The 24,120-nt window shown below is 37.7% G+C and overlaps 1 protein-coding gene across 2 annotated transcripts; it reads left to right on the top strand.

Moving 5' to 3' along the window:
• The first annotated feature begins 5,819 nt into the window (after window positions 1-5,819).
• Window positions 5,820-22,405, top strand: LOC122018859 (aquaporin TIP1-1-like). Of its 2 annotated transcripts, XM_042576302.1 has the most exons (5): window positions 5,827-5,903; window positions 7,480-9,413; window positions 11,767-11,969; window positions 21,243-21,396; window positions 21,471-22,405. In XM_042576302.1, the coding sequence occupies exons 2-5, from the start codon at window positions 9,407-9,409 to the stop codon at window positions 22,082-22,084; spliced, it is 978 nt and encodes a 325-aa protein (XP_042432236.1). In that variant the 5' UTR covers window positions 5,827-5,903; window positions 7,480-9,406; the 3' UTR covers window positions 22,085-22,405. The 2 variants fall into 2 exon arrangements, with proteins under 2 accessions (XP_042432235.1, XP_042432236.1); XM_042576301.1 differs by having other exon boundaries at window positions 5,820-5,903; window positions 7,480-11,969.
• Window positions 22,406-24,120: the final 1,715 nt, after the last annotated feature.

Below are 24,120 nucleotides of genomic sequence, written 5' to 3'. Positions count from 1 at the left end.
GTTTCTTTATATCAGGAAGAGGAGGAAGAGAGGATTGCCATGTGGTAGACCATAAAACAAGTTCGGGAAATCTTATGAAAAAGAAACGTGTTTTCCAAACTTTGATAGATGAGGGCATCTCTTCGAAGAAAACTATTTTCGAACGGGATTGAAAAAGAAATACTCCCGGTTCTAATTTTTTGGGATAGAAGAACATGGAAAAGTTGTAAGGTGTAGGAGAAATATCAAAAAGATGAAACAACATATACATGCCACATAAACAGCGAAAGGCGTTCGGGGCGAATTATTGTAAAGGAATGTTGAAGTATTGGCTTACTTCTGATATAAAGGGAGGTATAGGAAAACAATGACCGGCCACTAGTTGGTCCTTAAAAAAGATGACATAACCATCAGGGGGAAGATGAGGGAGAGCATTAGGGCCACGAATTTTGATACGATAATTCTTAGTGATTTAGTATTGGAGGCAAATGGCGGCTCTATCGGCATGGCTAAAAGAAGAATGGGTATGAGCATAGCAGGGAGAAAATGACTCTTCAGTCATAAAAGAGCACAAAAATAACTAACGGAAGAGTGACTTACTAAGGTCTTAGGAGGCGTCATAAAGGGGGGAGGTCAAGAAAAGTAATGGAATGCGGGGTGTTTGGAAAGATAAAGAAGAATGATCTCCGAAGAGTGAGTGGAGGAAGATGAAGTGTTGAGACTAAGAAGAATTTCGGGCTTGTAAGGGGATGTAGCTAACAATAGTCATGGTTAGATTAAAATGGCTTACGCATGGAGGGTTGTTGATTTATCAAGGAAAATAGGCAGTAAGTTGCTTACAAAGAAATACGTAATTAGTCATTTCAAAAAATAAAAGGGATGCCATGTGGCACTCATCCATGAGTGTGTTAGAGTGTATACTAAAAGTCTAGCTTTTGTATAAACATTTATTTAGAAATAAAGAATCACAATGGTCAAATACCTACATTTATTTGTAGTTGTTCAATTAATTTATATTGTAAATAACATGGTATGTGGTGTCACACACAAAAGATCATGTTATCAGTTCTTTATAAATTATAAACAGTTGCTCACGACTAAGATGGAAAAGGAACAAACCATTGGAATAGTTATAGTGTAATTAGGTATTAGTTTATCTTGACTAATAAATTACACTAGTACACTCTAAGTGTATTGAGTATGACCATTTTAGGTAAGTTCTTTTTATACTGACTTGATAAAAGAACTAGACCTTAGTTATTATGGAAGTGTGTGCTCTTAATCCTAATATAATAACAAACACATATATTTAGTATTTATTTCTTTGACTTATCAATGGGTGAGATTTAGCTCGATAAATCAATAAGCCCGATAAGTTAGGAAATGATATTAGTTATAGTGTGTGTTGTTGATTATAGAAGGAAATTGTGTCCTAGTAATCTAGGTTGAGAATGACCCCAAGAGGAGCTCATAAGGATTGTTATGTTAAACCCTGCAGGTGGACTTAGTCCGATATGACGATGAGGTTGAGTGGTACTACTCTTGGACTAAGATATTAATTAAGTGAGTTGTCAGTAACTCATTTAATTAGTGGACATTCGACATCTTAAACACAGGGAGATTAACACACTCATAATAAGAAGGAGCCCAAAATATAATTTGGGATTGGTGTGGTAGTTCAATAATAATTTTTTAGTGATATAAATTATTATTGATGAAATTAAGTAGTGTGTTCGGGGCGAACACGGGAAGCTTAATTTCATCGGGAGACCAAAACCAATTCCTCCTCTCGGTCCCTATCGTAGCCTCTTATATATAGAGAATTATACCCACTTCTTACCCATCCTAATGGGGTCGGCCAAGCTAGCTTGAAACCCAAGCTAGGGCCGGCCAAGATCAAAGGATTGAGCCAAGTTAATTGGCCGGCCATAGCTTGGAGCCCAAGCTTGATTGGCCGGCCATATTAAAAAGGATTTTATTTTTATTTAAAATTTTTTCTTAATGTGGATATCATGGTTTTAAAAGAGAGTTTAAAATTTAAATTTTTCCTTTTATAGCATTCTACAAAGGATTAAAAAAAGATTTGAAATCTTTCCTTATTTGTAGATTGAAAGGTGGATTTTAATTTTAAGAAAACTTTCCTTTTTTAACCATGTTCATGATTTAAAAGAGAGTTTAAAAAATTAAATATTCCCTTTTATAAGTTTCTACAAAAGATTAAGAAAAGATTTGATATCTTTCCTTATTTGTAGATTGAAAGGAGATTTTAATTTTTAGAGATAACTTTCCTTTTTGGAAATCATCCACATGTTTAAAAGAAAGATTTTAATTTATAAAATTTCCTTTTTACAAACCACCATGAAGGGAAAAATTATTGGAGAAATTTTTTATAAATTTCCGGAAACAAATTTGGAAGTTTTAATTCTTGTGTTAATTAAAACTCTCCTTATTTTGGAGTTTATAGTGGTCGGCCATGATATGTGAGAAAAGATTTTCAATTTTAATTAATTAAATTTTATTTTTCATGGCAAAAGAATTAAGGAAGTTTTTATTAAAATTTCCTTATTTGCCAAGACCAAGGATTATAAAAGAGGGGGTAGAGGTGCCTTCATGGCTAACGACTCTATTCTTTTTCTTCCTCTCTTTTCCTCCTTGGTGTGGCCGACCCTAGGGTCTCTTCTTCTTCTCTTCTCTTCCTCCTTTGTGGCCGGCGGCATCAACACAAGAGAAATCCATGGTGGTCGGTTCTAGCTAGGAGAAGAAGGAGAGAAAGGAGTTTTTGTTTCTAGCATCCCTTGGAGCTTGGTGGTGGTGGCCGGACCTCTACTTCTCTTGGAGAATTATGGTGGCCGAATCTTGCTTGGAGAAGAAGGTGGCTTAGGTGGATTCTCATCGTGGTAGATCGTTGCCCACACAACGTCCGGGATAAGAAGAGGAATATGGTAGAAGATCAAGAGGTTATTTGCTTACAAAGAAAGATATAACTAGTAATTGTTTTCCGCATCATACTAGTTTTCTTTGTATAGTTATTTTTGAAAATACCAAACACAAGAGGCATATGATTCTAGAGTTTTCGGATTTGTTTTGAAGTTGTCTTTCTTTTCTTTTATTTTTTGAATTTGTGATTCGATTATTTTTTTTTGTTAAACCTAGAGTTATTTAAGGAAATTAAATATTAGCTTTCCTTAAAAAGCTTTGTCTAGGTGGTGGTGGTTGCTCCCATATCCAAGAAGGCCATGTGCCTTGCCATGCAGTCCTGGAAGCCAATTTTGGAAATTAATATTTAATGGAATTAATAACATAGGTGGATTTGAATCAATAGTATTAAGTTCCGCTTACGATTCAAATCTAAATCATTAAGAACAGATAAGTTAAATTTGGAATCAATGATCTTAAGTTCCGTCTGCGATTCCTAATTTAACTTCTAAAGAACACAATAGGTTATTTAAGGAAAGGTTCGACACTTGTATAAAATTTTTGTACAGTGGAACCGGTATGATTTTCCTAGGACTAACCAATAGAGTGGGCATTTATGATGGACATGACAGGACAAATCATCCCTATGCCAATGTGTCATATCTGCGTACGTCCTTAGCATTTTCTTCTGGTGAAGGACCAATTACCAACGAGAGAATTTTGAAAGGGTTGTGCAGTCCGCTAGGTATAATTGAAGAAGAAAGGAAAGTATAGAATAATGAACTAGATAAATAAGTATTGAATATTCATTGGTAAACTTGAGAAAATTTCCATAAGCATAACAAGTAAGTGAACAAAACTAGAACATGAGTCTAGTTAGTCAGATACATCTCCTTCGACTAGACTTGAGGGAAACTCTAGTGATACGGGTTATGATGAGCGAGTCTTACAAGTGACATGGCAGTTAAAGCCAAGAAGAGGTGGTGGTACCTAGACTTGGTCGAGCATAAGGTTATACATATACTTGGATGGGAAGGACCAGCCATACGCTAAGATACTTAGCCTTATCTAAGATATAGCTTACGATTAGCCAAGCGATAGCCGATCGAATATAAGTTTCTCTATATATGCCAGGACAGATATAAATCCAGTCGGGCCTAAAGGTATTTAGCTTTATTTAGTCTATGACATATGATCAATAAGGCAAAGGTCGGTCGAGAAAAGGTTTCCATGCAAATGCTCGGACAAATATAAATTTCGCCGGGCCTAAAGGCATTTAGCCTTATTCAGTCTATGACATATGATCAGGGCGATCGAATGAAAACTTTCATGCATATGCCCAAACAGATATAAGTCTGGCTGGGCTCAAAGACATTTAGCCTTATTCAGTCTAGGATATATGATCAGGTCGACCGAATGAAGGCTTCCATACACATGCTCGGACAGATATAAGTCCGACCGTGCTCAAAGGCATTTAGCCTTATTGAGTCTATGACATATGATCAGTAAGGCAAAGGCCGACCGAATGAAGACTTTCATGCATATGCCCGGACGGATATAAGTTCGGCCGGACCTAAAGGCATTTAGCCTTTTTGAGCCTTCAATATATGAATGGTCGCATGAAGGCCGATTGAATACAAGGTTCTATGTATGTGCCCAGATGGACATAAGTCTGGCCTGACCTAAAGACATTTAGCCTTATCAAGTCTGTATCATACGAAAGGTTGGACAAATACTGACTGAACACAAGATACTAGGTCGTATATTTGCTCGGTCGGAAAAGGTCATTCGGGCTTAAAGAGGCTTCGCCCGGTCAGGACTCTAAAATATGATTGGCAAGATAAGGGCCAACTAAACATAATGTTCTTTATATATGCTCAAGCAGGCAAAGATCGGTCGAGATATATTCAACAGAAGATACTCTTAATGCATGATCGGTCAAGATATATTCAACAGAAGGTATTCTTAATGCATGATCGATCGAGATATATTCAGCAGAAGGTATTCTTAATGCATGACCGACCGATCTATATTCAACAGAAGATACTCTTAATGCATGACTGACCAAGATATATTCAACAGAAGATACTCTTAATACATGACCGATCGAGATATATTCAACAGAAGGTACTTTTAATGCATGACCAGTCGAGATATCTTCAATAGAAGGTATTCTTAATGCATGACCGACTAAGATATATTCAGCACAAGGTATTTTTACTGCATGACTGACCGATATCTATTCAACAGAAGGAAATCTTAATGCATGATTGGCCAAAATATATCCAACAGAAGAAGAAGGGGGCATTCTTAAGATACGACGGGATTAATGATCGGTCGGTATATATCTAAACGGACAAGCAATCGATAACTTTATGACAGTCTGACAAACCTATTAGAAAATATTCTCTCAAAGCTTCTTCGTTCTTTAAGTGGTTACAATGATATACTCTTTTGCATATGTCAGCATATCAAGGATTAAAGTCATAAACGATAAAGAGGGTACATTTGGGGTAGGAAAAAAATTCCTCAGAGGATTATTGCATGAAGTTCAGGTTGTACTTTTCTCATCTTCTAACAAACACTAACAAATTGGGGACCACCTCACAATCGTGGAGGTTATGTGAGGTGGTATAAAAAGGGGAATCCTCTCCACTGACAAGGTACGCAAACACAAGTATTTGCATCTGAAACTAGACTTACTAACATATTTTCCGTTACTGTTATTCTTCTTCCACATTGATAAGTGTGTCTATTTGATGTTTTATTTTCTTGAAATGGTTTGATTATGAATAGAGTTTTGCTTGTGGAATTGATTTTGGAGTTGGTTTTTGCTAAGCAAGGGATATTTGAGTGAGTCCAATTCAATACTGTTAATTCATGATTTGTGCTTAATATGTTTTAATTTGGCTTTGTAGGTAAAAAGTTGGACACATTTAGCATTCGGGTTCATTCAAGCCTAGCCATTGTTGAACCAAACCATGAAGCCACTATTGAACTTGAGTAAGGTGAGCCATTGTGAATCGAACCATGCACTGAACCCAGTTTGATGCAAGGTTTAAAAACCAAGCTTCGGCACGGTGAACAGTGGCTTGCGCTACTGTTCACCGTGCCATCTTCTTCTTCTCCACATGACATCGCAAGTTCCTTCCACATTCCAAATCTTAGATCCAATTTCTATCATCGACATTGAATTCTGAGTCAATCGACAATCAGTAATTGAGGAATAGAGCGCGATCAGAGGGCATTCCCCGATCTATGATTTCAAGTCTAGCGATCCATAATCATCACAGATTGGAGGACGTTCCCTAGATCTATGATTTCCAATAGTCCACAAAGGGTTTGAAGGAGTTTTTCCTGAAGCTTCTGTATCTGAACCATCCTCACCTTCGCTCGCAGCTTTGAAATTGATCCGATCAATCGATCGAAGCATCGCGATTCAATTCCACTCCTTTGTTCTTCGCGCATCAAGATCGTAATCTTGAAGGCCATTTCCCAAGAGCTAGGTGCATCTTATTAACTGGCTAGGAGTTTTGATTTACCTGTAGAGAGCTTGAAGGGTGTTTCTCATGAGCTTCTTTGCTTCACAGCAGAGAGAAGGGATTAGATCTATGATTTGAGTTTGTGGATGTTTTCTTTTACTTAGACTTGAGACTTAATTTCCAGATCTTATGCTTAATTTTTATTTCTTCTACATCCAAACCACAACCCGACTTGAATTCTGCATTAGCTAATAATTGTAGTTAGGACTTCTGTTTTTTGACTTCATTTCAGATTCGCAATTCAGTGTTTCATAGTGGAATTCTGCAATAGAACTTTAATCTTGTTAGGTAGCTCAGCTTATGCAATCAAGTTTCTTCCATTTCAGTTTGCAATTTAATTCTTTACAATCAAGTCTGTGATTAGGATTTTATTCTTGTTTAGTTAGCTTAGTTGATTTAATGCAATTCTGCAACTAGGTATAGTAAAATCTGCTCTACAATTTGAATCTTAGATTATGATTCCTTTTCTTTTTCGTTTAGAGCTTATATATCCCATTTGAATATTGTTTCGAAGTTTAGCATAACTCGGTTTAGTTTAAGTGTTGTTTCGTAAGTGCAAGTAGGTTAGGTTTAGGTCTAGGAGTAAAATAGTGATAATTGTTAAGTTGGTGATTTTTCTGCTTAGATTTAAATTCTACATTTAAATAGATTTAACTTAGCTGCAATAGTTTTAGTTCACTTACCATACCGTCTTAACCTAGGATTCAATTTTAAAACAAAACCTAATTCTGAATAGAAAACCCCAAAAAGAATTTTGTATCTAAATCAAGCACACATTTCCTAGTTATCCTTCGAAAAATACGACTTGAGACTCACTACATCTCTTTTCTTGAGTTTTAATGGGTTTCCAATCTTTATTAATTTAAAGTCTCTAGTGACATGTAAATGGGTTCACATCAAATTTTGGCACCGTTATCGGGGACAACTAGTAGTGTGTGTTTGTTTTTAGATCGAGCATAGTTTTAATTTCTTTGATTTGCATCTTACTTGATTTTATTGAATATCTACTTGTATTCTCATTTTGATTTGTTTTCATGACCAGGACTTCAACAGACAAATTATTTGAGTTAGATCTAGAGATTGAGAGAATTTTCAGGGCTTTAAGAATTCAAGAGAAATCTTCAGAAGTTTCTGAAAGAAATTCTTTACACATTGATACTTCCATGGCAGAACATCATAGGACTATGAAGGATCTGTCAGCTCCTGATGAAGCATTCAAATATTCATGTATTACTTATCCGGTTATGATAGGAGACTTTGAGTTAAGATCTGGATTGATCCATTTGCTACCTAAATTTCAAGGGTCATTTGGAGAAGACCCTAACAGACACTTACATGAGTTCCATGTGGTTTTCTCAACCATGAAGCCATAGGGAATTTTAGAAGAGGATATCAAGCTAAGGGTTTTTCCATTTTCATTAACTGGGTAGCAAAAGATTGGTTATACTATTTGCTACCTGGATACGTTACATCTTGGATTGATATGAAGAAGGCTTTCTTGGAGAAATTCTTTCCAGCTTCAAGGACTGCTACTATCAGGAAGAGTATCTGTGGGATCCAACAAGTGGTGGGAGAGACACTCTATGATTATTGGAAAAGATTCAAGAAATTATGTTCAAGTTGTCCTTAGCACCAAATCAGTGAGTAGTTACTTGTCCAATACTTCTATGAGGGTTTATCACCTATGGACAGGAGTATGATAGATGCAGCAGCTGGAGGAGCTTTAGTGAACAAAACTCCAGAACAAGCTAGAGAGATTATTTCTAACATGGCAGAGAACTCACAGTAGTTTGGAAGTAGGTCATTAACTACAAGAGGAGTTGGAGAAGTTCAAGTGGGTTTTAATGAACAAAAGGAAATAAGGAGCTCATTATTGGAATTAACATCTTTGGTGAAGCAATTGGCATTGAACAATGCTAATCAAATTTCTACTTTGCCTAGTACACAATTTCCATATCAATCAAGAGGAGTTTGTGGTATTTGTTTGAGCCAAGACCATAATTCAGAGTTATGTCCAAATCTTCATCAAGATGAGTCATTAGCAACATTTTCTAGAGCTCAATTTCCTCAAAAATATGACCCTCGTTCTTCTACTTATAATCCTGGTTGAAGGGATCATCCCAATTTGAAGTATGGTAATTTGTTTTATCAACAACCACCTTCAAATCAAAATTTTCAGTAAAATCAGAGTTTCCAGCCACTTCAACAAGGATTCCAGCAGCAAAACCAACCTTTTCAGCAGCATTATCATCCTACAAATCAATTTTAGCAACAATTTATGCCTTATCAGCAACAATTTCTACCTTATCATCAATCTTATCATCAAAACCAGCAACAACATTACCAAAATCAGAATCATCAGCAAGGGCAGAATCTAATTCAGAATGCACTTCCAGCACCTTCAAGATTGAGTTTGACTCAAGGAAGTTCCAATAGCGCCTCTAATTTAGATGCACAGCAAACTAGATTAGAGGAGTTAATGCAACAAGTTCTACAGTAGCAACAAAATCAGCAAAGAACATATTCAGCATTGCAGAATATTGAGAGGCAGATTGGACAACTAGCTTCTAGCATAAATCAATTGCAAGCTCAATGATCAAATCAGCTACCTTCTCAATCAACACCAAATCCAAAAGGTTATGTTAGTGCATTAACTTTGAGAAGTGGAAGGTAGATTGCAGGTGATGTTGCTGAAAAATTTCCAGTAGAGGAGTCTCCAGATTGCAACAACTTCCAAATACCTTCAACAAGCCACAATTTAGAATTTCTAGCAACCCAAAAGTGTCCTGATGCAATCTCGAACTCAATTCACAGTATCCAATGAATTTAGCCCATGAACACGAAAAGAATAACATTTATTCAGAAAATTCCAGCAGCTCTATAATGCAGGCAGAAATTCCATCAAGTTCAACTTCTAGGTGTCTAGCACAGCAAGTTGCCGAGCCTTCTATTCCGTTGCCTTTTCCTCAATGCAAGGTACAACTAAGGAAGAATGTAGAGGAGGAAAAAGATAAGGAATTTCAAGAGCTTGTGAATTTGTTTAGTAAGGTGGAAGTCAATGTTCCCTTGTTGACAATGATTAAGCATATTCCCAAATATGCTAAAATTTTGAAGGATCTTTGTGTACACAAAAAGAAGTTAAAGGGGAATGAGTTGATTAGCATGGGCAAGAATGTATCAGCACTCATTCAACCGGTCCCTCAGAAATGTGGCGATCCTAGAGTTTTCACTATACGTTGTGAGATTGAGAGAAATTTATTTGAGGATGTCATGTTAGATTTGGGAGCTTCAATAAATGTGATGCCAAGATCAGTGTTTCAGACTTTAGGAGTTTGACCATTACAACCTATAGGGGTTGTTATTCAGTTAGCTGACCGCAGTCAGACTCATCTAGTTGGGATTATTGAAGACGTATTGGTTAAGGTGATAGAACTTATATTTCTTGCAGATTTTTATGTCCTTGATATAGAGGGAGACTATCTGGCCAATAGATCTCCACTTATTCTTGGACGACCATTCTTGAAGACTGCAAGGACGAAGATCAATGTTCATGCGGGTACACTTTCTATGGAGATAGGAGATACAGTGGTCCAGTTCAGTATTTTTGATGCTATGAGGCATCTTAAAGAGAATCATTCTATTGTTAATATGGATATTACAAAGGAGCTGGAAAGTATGGATTTCTTTTTAGAAATGGAATCAGATTCAGATTTTACTGAGGCTAGTAAAGGTGAGGATCTATCTTCGTATTTGGAGGATGATTTGGACATGGGAGAGGATATTATTTCTGGTGGATTATTTTTAATTGAGAAAGATGTATACGTAGGGGATTGGTTAGGAGAAGCATTACCCCTAGGATCGCCCAGAGAAGAAGAATTATGTGTAGGAGATTGTTCAGCTGTATTACCCCTAGGATCACCTTCTATTGATTAGATAGAGGATGAGTTGAAGTCATTGCCTCAACACTTGAAGTATGCTTATTTGGGAGAGAATCAGCAGTTACCTGTCATTATAGCCCAGGATTTGGAACCAGAGTAGGAGAATAGATTATTAGAGATTCTGAGGCAGCGCAGGAGAGCCATTGGATGGACACTGGCTGACATTCCTGGTATCAGTCCTTCTATTTGCATGCACATGATTTATTTGGAGGAGGATGTGAAACCAGTAAAACAACCATAGAGGAGACTTAACCCATTGATCCTTGATGTAGTCAAGAAAGAGGTAACTAGACTTCTGCAAGCAGGTATCATTTACCCTATTTCTGACAGTAAATGGGTGAGTCCCATCCACGTGGTTCCGAAGAAGTCAGGGGTGATGGTGGTAGCTAATGAAGAAAATGAGTTGGTGCCCATAAGAGTGAAGAATTCTTGGAGAGTTTGTGTGGATTATAGGAAGCTAAACCAAGCAAGAAGGAAGGACCACTACCCCTTACCTTTTATTGATCAGATGTTAGAGAGGTTGGCGGGTAAGTCACATTATTGCTTCCTTGATAGATACACCGGATATTTTCAGATTTGCATAGACTTGGAGGACCAGAAGAAGACTACCTTCACTTGTCCTTTCAGTACGTTCACTTACAGACGTATACCATTTGGACTTTGTAACGCTCTAGGAACCTTTCAACGATGCATGGTGAATATTTTTGGTGATTTATTAGAGCATTGCATGGAAATGTTCATGGATGATTTTTCTGTATATGGATCATCATTTGATTCATGTCTAGAAAATTTATCTATGGTTTTAAATAGATGCATTGAGACTGATTTGATACTTAATTTTGAGAAATGTCATTTTATGGTGGAGCATGGGATTTTTTTAGGTCATATAGTCTCTCGGAGAGGTATTGAGGTAGATCCTACTAAAATTAGTGCTATATCTTCTTTATCTTACCTCGCATGCGTGCGGGATGTTCGAGCTTTCCTTGGCCATGCAGGATTCTACAGGAGATTTATTAGGGACTTCAATCGAATTGCTCTTCCATTGTCTCAATTGCTTTAGAAAGATGTGGATTTCAATTTTGATCAAAGGTGCAAGGAAGCTTTTTAGAGGCTAAAGGAGGCTTTGATTTCGGCACCTGTCATCAGGCCACTAGATTGGACTTTACCTTTTGAGCTAATGTGTGATGCTTCAAATTTTGCAATAGGAGCAGTACTTGCACAGAGAGTAGATGGAGCACTACATGTGATCTACTATGCTTCAAAGACCTTAGATTCGACTCAAGCAAATTACACCACAACAGAAAAAGAGCTTCTTGCCATTGTTTTTGCTTTAGATAAATTTAGATCATATTTACTCTGTTCTCACGTGGTGGTATTTTCTGATCATGCAGCTTTGAAGTTTCTTCTCATGAAGCCAGATGCCAAGCCTAGATTGATTAGATGGATACTTCTTCTTCAGGAGTTCGATTTGGGGATACGTGATAGGAGCGGGAAGGAGAACTTGGTTGCAGATCACTTGAGCAGAATTGAGAGAGACTTGGATCACATGACCATTGATGATAATTTTAGGGATGAGCAGATTTTCAGATGCATGGTGAGTCACCATGGTATACGGATCTGGTTAACTTTTTAGTAGCTTATGTTTTTCCTTCACAATTTTCAAAAACTCAAAAGAACAAATTAAAAAGTGATGCAAAATATTATGTGTGGGATGATCCTTATTTGTGGAAATTTTGTAGTGATTAGATCATTAGGAGATGCATATCTGTTTTTGAGTTTCAGTCTGTACGTATATTTTGTAGGATCGAAAAGAATTTAAATATCTCCACAATTGCATGATATTGTCCACTTTGGACCTAAGTCCTCATAGTTTTGCTCTTGGGCTCTCCCCAAAAGGCCTCATGTCAATTGAGATATCTTTTCTCTTATAAACCCATGATCTTTTCCATGTGTTTCCAATATGGGACTATGTTTACAACCTTGCAACCCCAACAATCCCCCCCTCAAACAAAGGACCATAGGCTTCCCACGTCCGATCCTCGACCCACCAGGTCTTCCTGCCCCTCGGTCCACTCGACCTATTAGGACTTCCTTGCCTAGTCGCAACTAGGACTTCCTGCCTGGTGTCTGATCCTCTTGATCTGAACATAGGAGCCCCCACTTTCTTTGTTCGAGGTCAATATTGTACCCACATGGCTCAATCAGACCATAGCTCTTGTGCACAGTCGGCGGTTAAACCTTCTGGTAGTCCGGGCTCTGATACCAATTGTAGGATCGAAAAGAATTTAGATATCTCCACAATTGCATGATATTGTCCACTTTGGGCCTAAGTCCTCATGGTTTTGCTCTTGGGCTCTCCCCAAAAGGCCTCATGCCAATGGAGATATCTTTTCTTTTATAAACCCATGATCTTTCCCATGTGTTTCCAATATGGGACTATGTTTGCAACCTTGCAACCCCAACATATTTTGTCATTCATCTGAGTGTGGTGGATATTTTGGACCCCAGAGGATTGTTAGGAAAGTTTTGGAGTGTGGATTGTATTGTCCCACACTTTTTCGTGATGCCTATATTTTTTGTAGATCATGTGATAGGTGTCAACGAACTGGAAACATAGGACCTAGGAATGAAATGCTTCAACACTACGTGTTATTTTGTGAGATTTTTGATATATGGGGTATTGATTTCATAGGCCCATTTCCTGTCTTTTTTAGATTTTTATATATATTATTGGCAGTTGATTATGTTTCCAAATGAGTGGAGATCATTCCCACCAGGACTGATGATTCGTCAGTTGTTGTTAGTTTTGTCAGGTCACACATTTTCTGCAGGTTTGGAGTACCCAGGGCAATCATCAGTGATCAAGGGTCACATTTTTGTAACAGGCACATGAAGGCTATGCTGAGCAAAAATGGGGTTTCACATAGAGTTTCTACTCCTTATCATCCCCAAACAAATGGGCAAGCTGAGGTGTCTAACAGAGAAGTTAAATCAATTTTAGAAAAGACTTTGAGGCTTGATAGGAAGGATTGGAGCAAGAGATTAGATGATGCATTGTGGGCTTATAGGACTGCTTTCAAGACCCCTATTGGGATGTCTCCATATAGAATGGTGTATGAGAAAGCTTGTCACCTTCCAGTCAAAATTGAATAGAGGGCTTTTTGGGCAGTAAAAGCGTGCAATTTTGATGCTAGTACAGCTGGAGAAGAGAGGAAATTACAACTGCAAGAACTTGAGGAAATTAGGTTAGAGGCATTTGAGAACTCACAGATCTCAAAGAAAAGATCAAGAATTTTCATGACAAGCGCATTGTGGGTAAGGAATTTAATATTGGTGACAAAGTGCTTTTATATAGGTCACGCCTCAAATTAATGAAAGGTACATTGAGATCTTGTTGGGAAGGACCATTTATTGTAACTAATGCTTTTTCTTATGGAGCTATTGAGATTAGGGAGGAGTCCATCGCCCGGATATTCAAAGTTAATGGGCATCGACTTAAAATATTTCATGAAAGTCGTAATGGAGTGGTGATGGAAAGAATGGCCCACATTGGTGCTATCTACCCAATTAATGGGAGTTTGTTCCAACTTAGTCTTTCCTTTGCTTTTATGTATATTAATGTTTAGTTGTTTCAATTAACTTTTTGTTTGCAAATAATGATCTTGGTTATTTTCCTTTGATATGTTAGAAATGGAGGATGATAGCTATTTTTTATTGTTAAGTTTTAGGCTTAATGTCATGATTGGACTCTTAATTTTCTTGAGGTTACTACTTAATGATGGTCACTAGATTGATGAGTTGAGATGATATTTTTTATACCTAGTGAGTTTCGAGCCTTTATATGTGCATTGCACTTATGTTATTGTAACTCTAAAACTTGCTTTGATTCATTCAAAGCCACAATTTAATGGATTAAATTGCATTCGTGAAGGTGAATCTTTTGTAACTTTTTCCAGACTATGTCTTGCCATTACTTTTTGATACCATCATTTCTTTGTTATCTTCTCATTTTTAAATTCTTGGATATGGATACATTGGATGTTATTGATGGATTCTTTGGCTGAGACGAACAAAGGTTTAAGTGCGGGGGAGGATGAAGGATGTTGCATGTCGAATTTGAAGAGTTGTGGTTTGAGAATTTGATTTCTTTGTTCAGGAACTAGAACTTAAACATGAAAAAAAGGACAGTATTGTGCAGTGTCGAAGACTCAAATTTTTGAATTTCTGTTTGATTTCCTTGTGAGCATTTTCAAGAATTGAATAAGTCAAGTGATTAGTAGTGAAGTGATGAATTAATTGATGAATTTGTATGTGATCATTGGATGAAACTTGAAGTTGTTCTATAGCTGTTTCTAGTGCAATTCTGGAATTTATTTTTAGAAGCTGGAATTTTGCAGTAATGCAGCTCTATTAATTTGTAATCTTCTGTTGAATTCAGCAAGGCTAAACTCTTGTATTGTAAGTAACAATGGAAAAGGAGTTGTGACAGGAATTAAATGGAGGCATTCGAAGTGTAAAGGAAATTGAAGAAGAAAAAAAACAAAAAAAAACTCAATAGTAAGAATAATATCAAATTTTGTATCAACTTGGCATTATGAGTTTTGAAATCTGGTGAGGGGTTGTTTGAAGATCTCTTATTGCTTGAAACAAAGGTGTAGCAGTTCCTTACCTGTTGAAATGTTGAGAGGTACAAGAAATCTATTTCCGAAGTGTTTACAATCTAAGAAATGCAGTAATGATTCTGAGCTGCTGAAGTACAGAATACAGAATGCTGAATTTGTGATGTTATTGGAGGCAAATTAAGAATTAAATCTGTTAGGCTCCCTGTTACAAAATGTCCTGAAAGTTTATCTTTTCATTGACTTGATTTAAGAATGGTTTGATTAGAAGAACAGAAGTTAAACTCTAAGTGAAGCAGTGGATAAAAACAGAATGCAGTAAGGAAAATGAACAAAAATAGAATTCAGTTTCAAGGAGTATCAAAGTTTGTATCAACTTGGCATCATTAGCACTTGAATTTAGTAAAGAACTATTGAAGATTTTGCATTGCTAAAAACAAATATGAGTGCATGCCTCTGAATTTCCCGAAAAGCTGAGTACTAAGATAAATCTGTATCTAAAGCTGCAGACTGGGAACTGTGAAGTACAGTTTTAACTGAATTGCGTGTCGAATTCTGAAGTTTTTGCGTAAGCTTAATTTCAAAATTGGAATAGTTTGTACTCAAGCATGAAATTGAGAAATGGATGAGACAGATCATTATCTACAAAACTGCACTGTATAGAAACAATAAGTGCAGAATGATGTTAGAATGCTAAGTTGCAGATTTTAGAATGGAATTGAGATATAAAGGTGAGAGTTTTGGAAGAGGAAGTAAAAGAATAAAAGAGAAATTGGTTCATGGGTTAATGAATAAAGAAAACAATTGGAAAAGAGAATTGAGGTCAATTTTCTGATCTGGAAACAGTTAAGACAGAACAAGCAGCTTTGTTCCACTTCTGTGTAGTATAGATTTTGTACCAAATTCTATTAAGGATGAGAATTGAAGTGAAAAGAAGGAAGTGTACTTTAATTGAGAGTGAAGGAAATATTTCACTAGGCTCATATTTCAGGGAATTAAGCTCAGAATGTTAGAACATGGAAAGAAATAATTCAACCTGCATTATGTTGAGTTTCTGAAATAAGTTTACTGAAACATTCTGGGAACTGAAATATGGAACTGTTGGAGATGTATTTTGAGGCGAGAAAAGAAGTAGGGGAGAGTGGCCGGAATCCAATCATATAGCATGCTCTTGCACCCATATCTTCCACTAGCGTTTGAACTAATTCTTCCCTATCTTTGCTTGCTTTTTTACTAAAACTTCGAATTATAGTTGTTCATACCTTCTTGTTATTCTTTATGATGAACCTTCATAATGTGATCTTATATCCACGATGATGATGGAGAGTAGAAGATGAGCAAGCTTATGGTAGTGCAAGAAGCATGAGTAGCTTGAGAGACCTCTACTATGGACCACATTTTGAATTAGAATGAGAGTTACAAATTTTTTTTTTTTATCTTGTGAGGCTAGAGAGCTATCATTCTTAATTCATTCATGAAAGTTGGAAATTAATATGTTGTTAACCGAGAGTTAAATTCAATGTCCATGAATGCTTGAGTTTTGAAATCTGACGATCTTAGATGGTTTTCTTTTTCGATTTTCTAATCATGTTTAGGAATGTGTTTAAGGGGTACCATTAAAGTAGATTCCTTAGCCTTCTTGATTTGCATGAGACATGCAAGAATAAGTGTGGGGGATTTTGATAAGTGTGTCTATTTGATATTTTATTTTCTTGAAATGGTTTGATATGAAGAGCGTTTTGCTTGTTGAATTGATTTTGGAGTTGGTTTTTTGCTAAGCAACGGATATTTGAGTGAGTCCAATTCAATACTGTTAATTCATGATTTGTGCTTAATATGTTTTAATTTGGATTTGTAGGTAAAAAGTTGGACACATTTAGCATTCGGGTTCATTCAAGCCTAGCCATTGTTGAACCAAACCATGAAGCCACTGTTGAACTCGAGTCAGGTGAGCCATTGTGAACCGAACCAGGAACTGAACCTGGTTTAATGCAAGGTTTAAAAACCAAGCTTTGGCACGGTGAACAGTGGCTTGTGCTAGTGTTCACTGTGCCATCTTCTTCTTCTCCACACGGCGTCGCAAGCTCCTTCCACATTCCAGATCTTAGATCCGATTTCTATCATCGATGATGAATTCTGAGTCAACTAGCGATCAACAATCGAGGAACAGAACGCGATCAGAAGGCATTCCTCGATTCGCGATTTCAACTCCAGCGATCCACAATCATCACAGATTGGAGGGTGTTCCCAGATCTGTGATTTCCAATAGTCCACAGAGGTTTGAAGGAGTTTTCCCCCAAGCTTCTGTATCCGAACCATCTTCACCTTCGCTCGCAGCTTTGAAATTGATCCAATCAATCAATTGAAGCATCGTGATTTAATTCCACTCCTCTATTCTTCGCGCATCAAGATCGCAAGCTTAAAGGGCATTTCCCAAGAGCTGGGCACATCTTATTAACTGGCTAGGAGTTCTGATTTACTTGTTGAGAGCTTGATGGGCGTTTCCCAGGAGCTTCTTTGCGTCGCGACAGAGAGAAGGGATTAGATCTATGATTTGAGTTTGTGGATATTTTCTTTTACTTAGACTTGAGAATTAATTTCCAGATCTTATGCTTAATTTTGATTTCTTCTGCATCCAAACCACAACCTGACTTGAATTCTCCATTAGCTAATAATTATTGTTAGGACTTCTGTTTCTTGACTTCATTTTAGATTCGCAATTTAGTGTTTCATAGTGGAATTCTGCAATAGAACTTTAATCTTGTTAGGTAGCTCAGCTTATCCAATCAAGTTTCTTCCATTTCAGTTTGCAATTTAATTCTTTACAACCAAGTCTACGATTAGGATTTTATTCTTGTTTAGTTATCTTAGTTGATTTAATGCAATTCTGCAACTAGGTACATTAAAATCTGCTCTGCAATTGGAATCTTAGATTATGATTCCTTTTCTTTTTCATTTAGAGCTTATCCCATTTGAATATTTTTTTGAAGTTTAGCATAACTCAGTTTAGTTTAAGTGTTGTTTCGTAAGTGCAAGTAGGTTAGGTTTAGGTCTAGGAGTAAAATAGTAATAATTGTTAAGTTGCTGATTTTTCTGCTTAGATTTAAATTCTGCATTTAAATAGATTTAACTTAGCTGCAATAGTTTTAGTTCATTTACCATTTTGTCTTAACCTAGGATTCAATTTTAAAACAAAACTTAATTCTGAATAGAAAACCCCAAAAAGAATTTTGTACCTAAATCAAGCACACATTTACTAGTTATCCTTGAAAAAATATTACTTGAGACTCCTTACTACATCTCTTTTCTTGAGTTTTAATGGGTTTCCAATCTTTATTAATTTGAAGTGTCTAGTGACATGCAAATGGGTTCATATCACACATTTAAGCAAGGAGCTGACTTGAGCATAGGAGGACATAACCAAGGATTCCCACCCCGGTCCTAGGTCACTAATGCTTTATTGGATCATCTAAGTGTGTGCAAGATCACCAAGGAGTTCCTTCAGATCTTGTGAAGCTTGCCTGGCAGTAAAAAGGATATTCAGACATCTGAAGGCGACAACAGATTATTGTCTCTGTTTTCAAGGATCATATATGAATCTGAAAGGTTATTCAGATGCAGATTGGGCTGAAGACCTGGATGATAGAAAATCCACATTAGGCTATGCATTCTTGCTGAATGGTGATGTCATCTCCTGGAACAGCAAGAAACAAGCTTGTGTAGCTTTGTCGACTATGGAAGCTGAATATGTGGCATGTTCAGCGGTTGTGCAAGAAGTAGTCTGGTTGAGAAGGTTTCTGAAGCATCTGAAAATTGCTGAGGATAGTGGGAGTCCAGTAACTGTCTACTGTGACAGTCAAGCTGCAATAACTTTTTCTAAGGATCCCAAATATCATTGCAAAAGCAACCATATATAAATTAAATATAATTTTGTAAGGGATATTGTGGCTAAAAGAAAAGTCATTCTTGAGTATATTCCTACACGTGTTATGCTTGTAAATCCTTTTACTAAGCCAATGACTAAAGAGTCATTTAAAGAACATGTAAAGTCTTTGAAACTTCGTAGAATGTAACAATATTGAAATAACAATCAAACTTTGTGTTATGATTGTGTAATTTATCATAATTTATTCAGTGTATATGTTGTATTTGTTACATTCATATAAGATCTTGGTGAGTATGTTGGCAGGTGGAGATTGGTCAACTCACATGGACAATCATTTCTATTTGTTAAGTACAAATAGGGGTAAGACCGTTACTTATGGAATAACTTATGTAGCTGAAATTAGAGGCAGATCCATAAGTTGAGGTCGCCTTAATAATTGTGTCAAGATGAGATCATTTATGTGTTAATAATGATCGAAGTAAATGAACTCACCATTTACTGAACCTGTTGAAAGCCATATTAGAATTCATATGTTGAATTCAGGATTAGACATTAGGTATGTCTAGACCAAAATCTGTATGATGTTAAATTTGAAGACAACATGCACTCTTTTTAGTAAAGAGAATAACATCGTAGCATGTGATTCATACCACATGTGTTATTGCGATAATAAAGGTAGTAGGGGAATGAATCCTTGTTTCTCTACTATGTGAGACCTTTGAGATTATATGTTAATCTCAAATTTTTACCTTAGTGACTATTTAGCTGTTTACTTGAAGTTTTAATCAATGTCTGCTACTTTAGTGTGTATCCTATGACTATGGATGATTCGGTCTATGGAGCATAACTAGGAAAGCGACTGATTAAGATGAATATATTCTAGTTAAAAGAAAGATTAAATATATTTACATCTTTTATTGTTATTCACTGGTTGACCCATTTCTGTTATGTATAGAAATGAATGTGAATATTGAATATGGAACATGCTCTTGACATAATGGTCATTATAAGATATTAGAGATGTTCATATCGATGTAAATGAAAATTATTTAATCTGGGTAAATAGCAAGACATGGATATCTCCAAGATAATGGTTGTGTGTCACTTGAAGATTGAATGGATCCTGGATAAAGGCTATGTGCCACCAGGAAAGTGGCTATGCGCCATAAAGAGTGTGTCTCTAATTTATTTGAGCAGCTAAGCAAAGTGTAACAACTTTATTAGCATTGATTGCTCAAGGAGCGGCTAAGTCAAGGTGTAACAACCTTCTTAGCAACTATCGCTCAGTGTGCTTGCTGTCGCACGAACCATTTTCTCTAAGTATGGATTGGATGTTCTCATATAGTCTATGTGATCAAACTCTCTAATAGTCTATGTGACTTATTAAGTCTTTGTGATTTACTTGAATGAACAAGTCTTAGTGACTTACCTTGGACGAGTGGGAGATGTTGGAAATGGGGAGAGTGGGGATATGAGAACATGACCCACGTTCCCCACTACTCATAATGGAAAAGTCCATTATGCTCCTGGTTTATTTCCCTATATAAAGGGGATGCGTCCAAGGATCATTTGTGGGTTGGAGACGAGAGTAAGCGAGGAGAATATTCAAGGCGATGAGATTTGGTTTGTGGAATTGCGAAGGACTTTCCGATCTTGTGATCGCTCTTCCGACAGCGAGTTTCGCCATTGCCGATTGCGAATCTGCGGAAGATCGCTATAAATTTTTACCATTTTAATTTTATTCATTTTTCATGCATTTAGAATTATGTACAGAAAGGATTGAAATGGACCCTCAAGTGTTCTTGAGGGGTAAGAAGCAGCTACCTGTTAATTGAAGCTGAGAAATGTGGGATGCCAAATTTCAGAAGAGCTTTTTCACCAAAGCTTCTTTGAGCTCTAAGTTTCTTCATGTGGATAGGAGATGGTTGATGTCTGATTGCTGAATTTGGCTTCTTTTAGGCAAAATGGGTACATATTAAATCTGCCACCATTCAATCTAAAATAATGCAGTAATTATAAAAAAGAAAAATGGTCTCTACGTTTGATAACTTGACAAACAATTTGTATTAAGATAACAGATCTATTTTTAATTAAATAAAAATACATTAGCACTTTAAGCGCTATGTGATAAAAAAAAAAAAAGGTGCATATTCCGAAGTTGCGTGACAGGTTAAAGCGATTTAAATATATGTTAATATCAACATTTTTAAATAATTAAATATTTAATGATAGATTTGATTTTTTGAACTATGCGATCTTGTTACCGGCTGTTCTCGGTTGTCCTATGTGCACACATAAAGAGAACCGGTTGCTGGTGGAGTTCCTTCTCCTTGTATCTCATAAGTCTGACTGACTTTGTCAGGAAAAAGGCATAGGAGATAGGATGCCGATCCCTCGGCTCGCCATCGGAACTCCGGCTGAGGTGACTCACCCAGAAGCGCTCAGGGCGGCGCTCGCTGAGTTCTTCTCCACCTTCATCTTCGTCTTCGCCGGTCGCGGTTCGGTCATCGCCTTCGGTATGCACTTTCGCCCTCGCCCCATTCCTAATGCACACCACCCGTTTGCTAATATTCCATACTGGCGGCCGCAGAGAAGATGGCGGGCGGCTCGGTATCGAGTCCGGAGGGACTCGTCTTGACGGCACTAGCGCACGCGTTCGCCCTATTCGCGGCCGTGTCGACGGCCTCCAACGTCTCCGGCGGCCACGTGAACCCCGCGGTGACCTTTGGAGCCTTAATCGGCGGCCACATCACGCTTCCCCGTAGCATCCTCTACTGTATCGCGCAGCTGCTAGGCTCCTCCGCGGCCTGCGCCGTGCTTGGCTATTCCATCGGCGGCCTGGACGCGGCGACCTTCGGCCTCGCCGCGGGCGTGAGCCCGTTGCGGGCGCTGGTGCTGGAGGCCGCGATGACCTTCGGGCTGGTGTACACGGTGTACGCGACGGCGGCGGACGCGAAAAGGGGAGCGATCGGACCTCTCGCGATTGGGTTGGTGGTGGGCGCTAACATTCTGGCCGGCGGGGCCTTCGACGGCGCGGCTATGAACCCGGCGTTGGCGTTCGGGCCGGCGCTGGTAAGGTGGGCATGGAAGGACCATGGCGTGTACTGGGCCGGGCCACTCGCCGGCGGCGGCGTCGCCGGGTTCTTCTACGAGTACTTCTTCACTCCAAACACCTTCCAGCCGATCTCTTCCGTCAATTTCTGAGGTACCCCACAAGACAACAGCCCCGGAAGTATTACTTTGCCTCTATTAAGTTGAGCTACCACACCGACTTCGAAGCCCTCTACCGATTTTACAACTTCATCCTTGTTTATTACCAATCTGTGGAGGCCTATTTCATGTGTGTTTCTAGCTAGAACTGCTCGTGATTTGGCTGATTTATGATCCCTGTTACTCATCTTCGACTCTCTATAACACAAGGGGACAAGAACGGCATGCATGTTCTTTGTTTTCTACTGCTGTTGTAACTTAGATGCTTTCCCCCTCTACCTGCAAATATTGATGTTCTGTCCTTAATTAGTTTTAGCCTCAGGAATAGCCATTTTCTGCCTGTGATTGCATGCGTCGCCAACTCCTCTCTGAAGCTTGGCGTTGTGCCAAGCGAAAGCAGCACGAGCTCCAAAAATATAACTTTCCGATATCATGACAACAATGCCTTGGCTTTACAATTTGGTAGCTCTCTCTTTATTTGTATCCGCATGGCGACTATCAATTTCCGTGATAAAAGGGTGAAATCGACATCTTCACGGTTCTTTCAGTAGTCTCACACTTCTTAAAAGGGCACATCATCGGACTTCGTCCGTAATAATAGCACATGTGGAAGGTGAGGCAACCAGGATGATATTTTTTATTTATGATAACACCGTTACATTACATGAACCATCTATCTCTGTCCGTAGGGGCAATCACAATCAATTTACTTTGTGATTGTTTTGGTGATCACCTCCTCGACAAAACCTTAGCGTAGTGGCAAATGCAACAGGCAACAAAAGCTCCAATTGATAATTAAAAACGAGACTGCTGTCCTGGAAATGTGTTGGATTGGGTGGGTTGCCAACTCATGATAGTAGCGATTGTAGATCTCCAAAACTGTCCCCTTTTGCGTAGTTATTCCACCGCCATGTTTCTTTAATTTGTTCTATACTGTTGATTTGCCACAATATAAATTTATGGCAACATAAGCATCTAAAAATTTACATAATCCAACCTAAATTGTGTGGTGTCATTTCGTATTTTTCACTTTCTAAAATGTAGTTTGGACATGTTTATCTGCTCTTTCTGCTGCGGGTGAGGGAGCCCTCCACTCTCTGAGAAGTAGCTACAATCCCCCATATTAGGATAGTTCCACTGCTCTGATACCAACTGTAACGACCACCCTTCTTACCACTACTATAACTCTCTAAGAGTGACCGTTACTTAACTACTAACTCTACTTAACCGATACGCTACTCAACTACGAGAAATCCCTACCGAAAAATTTCGACAGAATCTCCCCTGTACCGGTGACCAAATCAACAATACAAACAGTGTATACTCAGCCACAGGCGGCTGGAACATATAATCACTCAACCACGCAGTATAATAACTCAATAAGAAGAATGAAACTACTCTAGCAATAGTAAACAGATAATACTCCAACAATAAAACATAACAAAGTGCGGAATAGACTCAATTACAATCTCAACTTCATAATAGCATTAAGGAGAAAAGAAAAGGAAACTCTAATCAGGTAAGTTTTAACAACTCCATAGCAAACTCTTGATCTCTCCATAGTCCAGCCATCACACACTTTCATCACCACCACCTTGTCGCCTTCCTTTCATACCTTAGCTTTTCCTTTATCTGCAGTAGGAGGAAATGCAGTCTATAAGCATAAAGCTTAGTGAGCGCTATCTACTCACAAAAACTCGATATGCATGTATACAAATAAAAACATGCTAAAACTGAATGCTAACATGTAAAGCTACTCATGCTCATAAATAGCAAAGAAATCAACTAACAGAAAAGCTAACATGTATAACTACTCATGCTCATAAATAGCAAAGACAGCATACTAACTGATATACTAAACATGTGTAGCTAATCATGCTCATAAACTAATAAAGAAAGCAAACTAACTGAAATGCTAACATATAAAGCTAAACATGCTCATCAACTAGCAAATAAATAACATGTAAGAAACTAAACATGTAAAAGCTGCTAGCATAAAAGAAAGCTAAACTTGTTGATCTTTAAAACAA

Source organism: Zingiber officinale, chromosome 9A (assembly GCF_018446385.1).
Source record: "Zingiber officinale cultivar Zhangliang chromosome 9A, Zo_v1.1, whole genome shotgun sequence".
NCBI lineage: Eukaryota > Viridiplantae > Streptophyta > Magnoliopsida > Zingiberales > Zingiberaceae > Zingiber > Zingiber officinale.
Note: the sequence above shows the minus strand (reverse complement) of the source record. Positions and strands in the feature narration are given on the sequence as shown.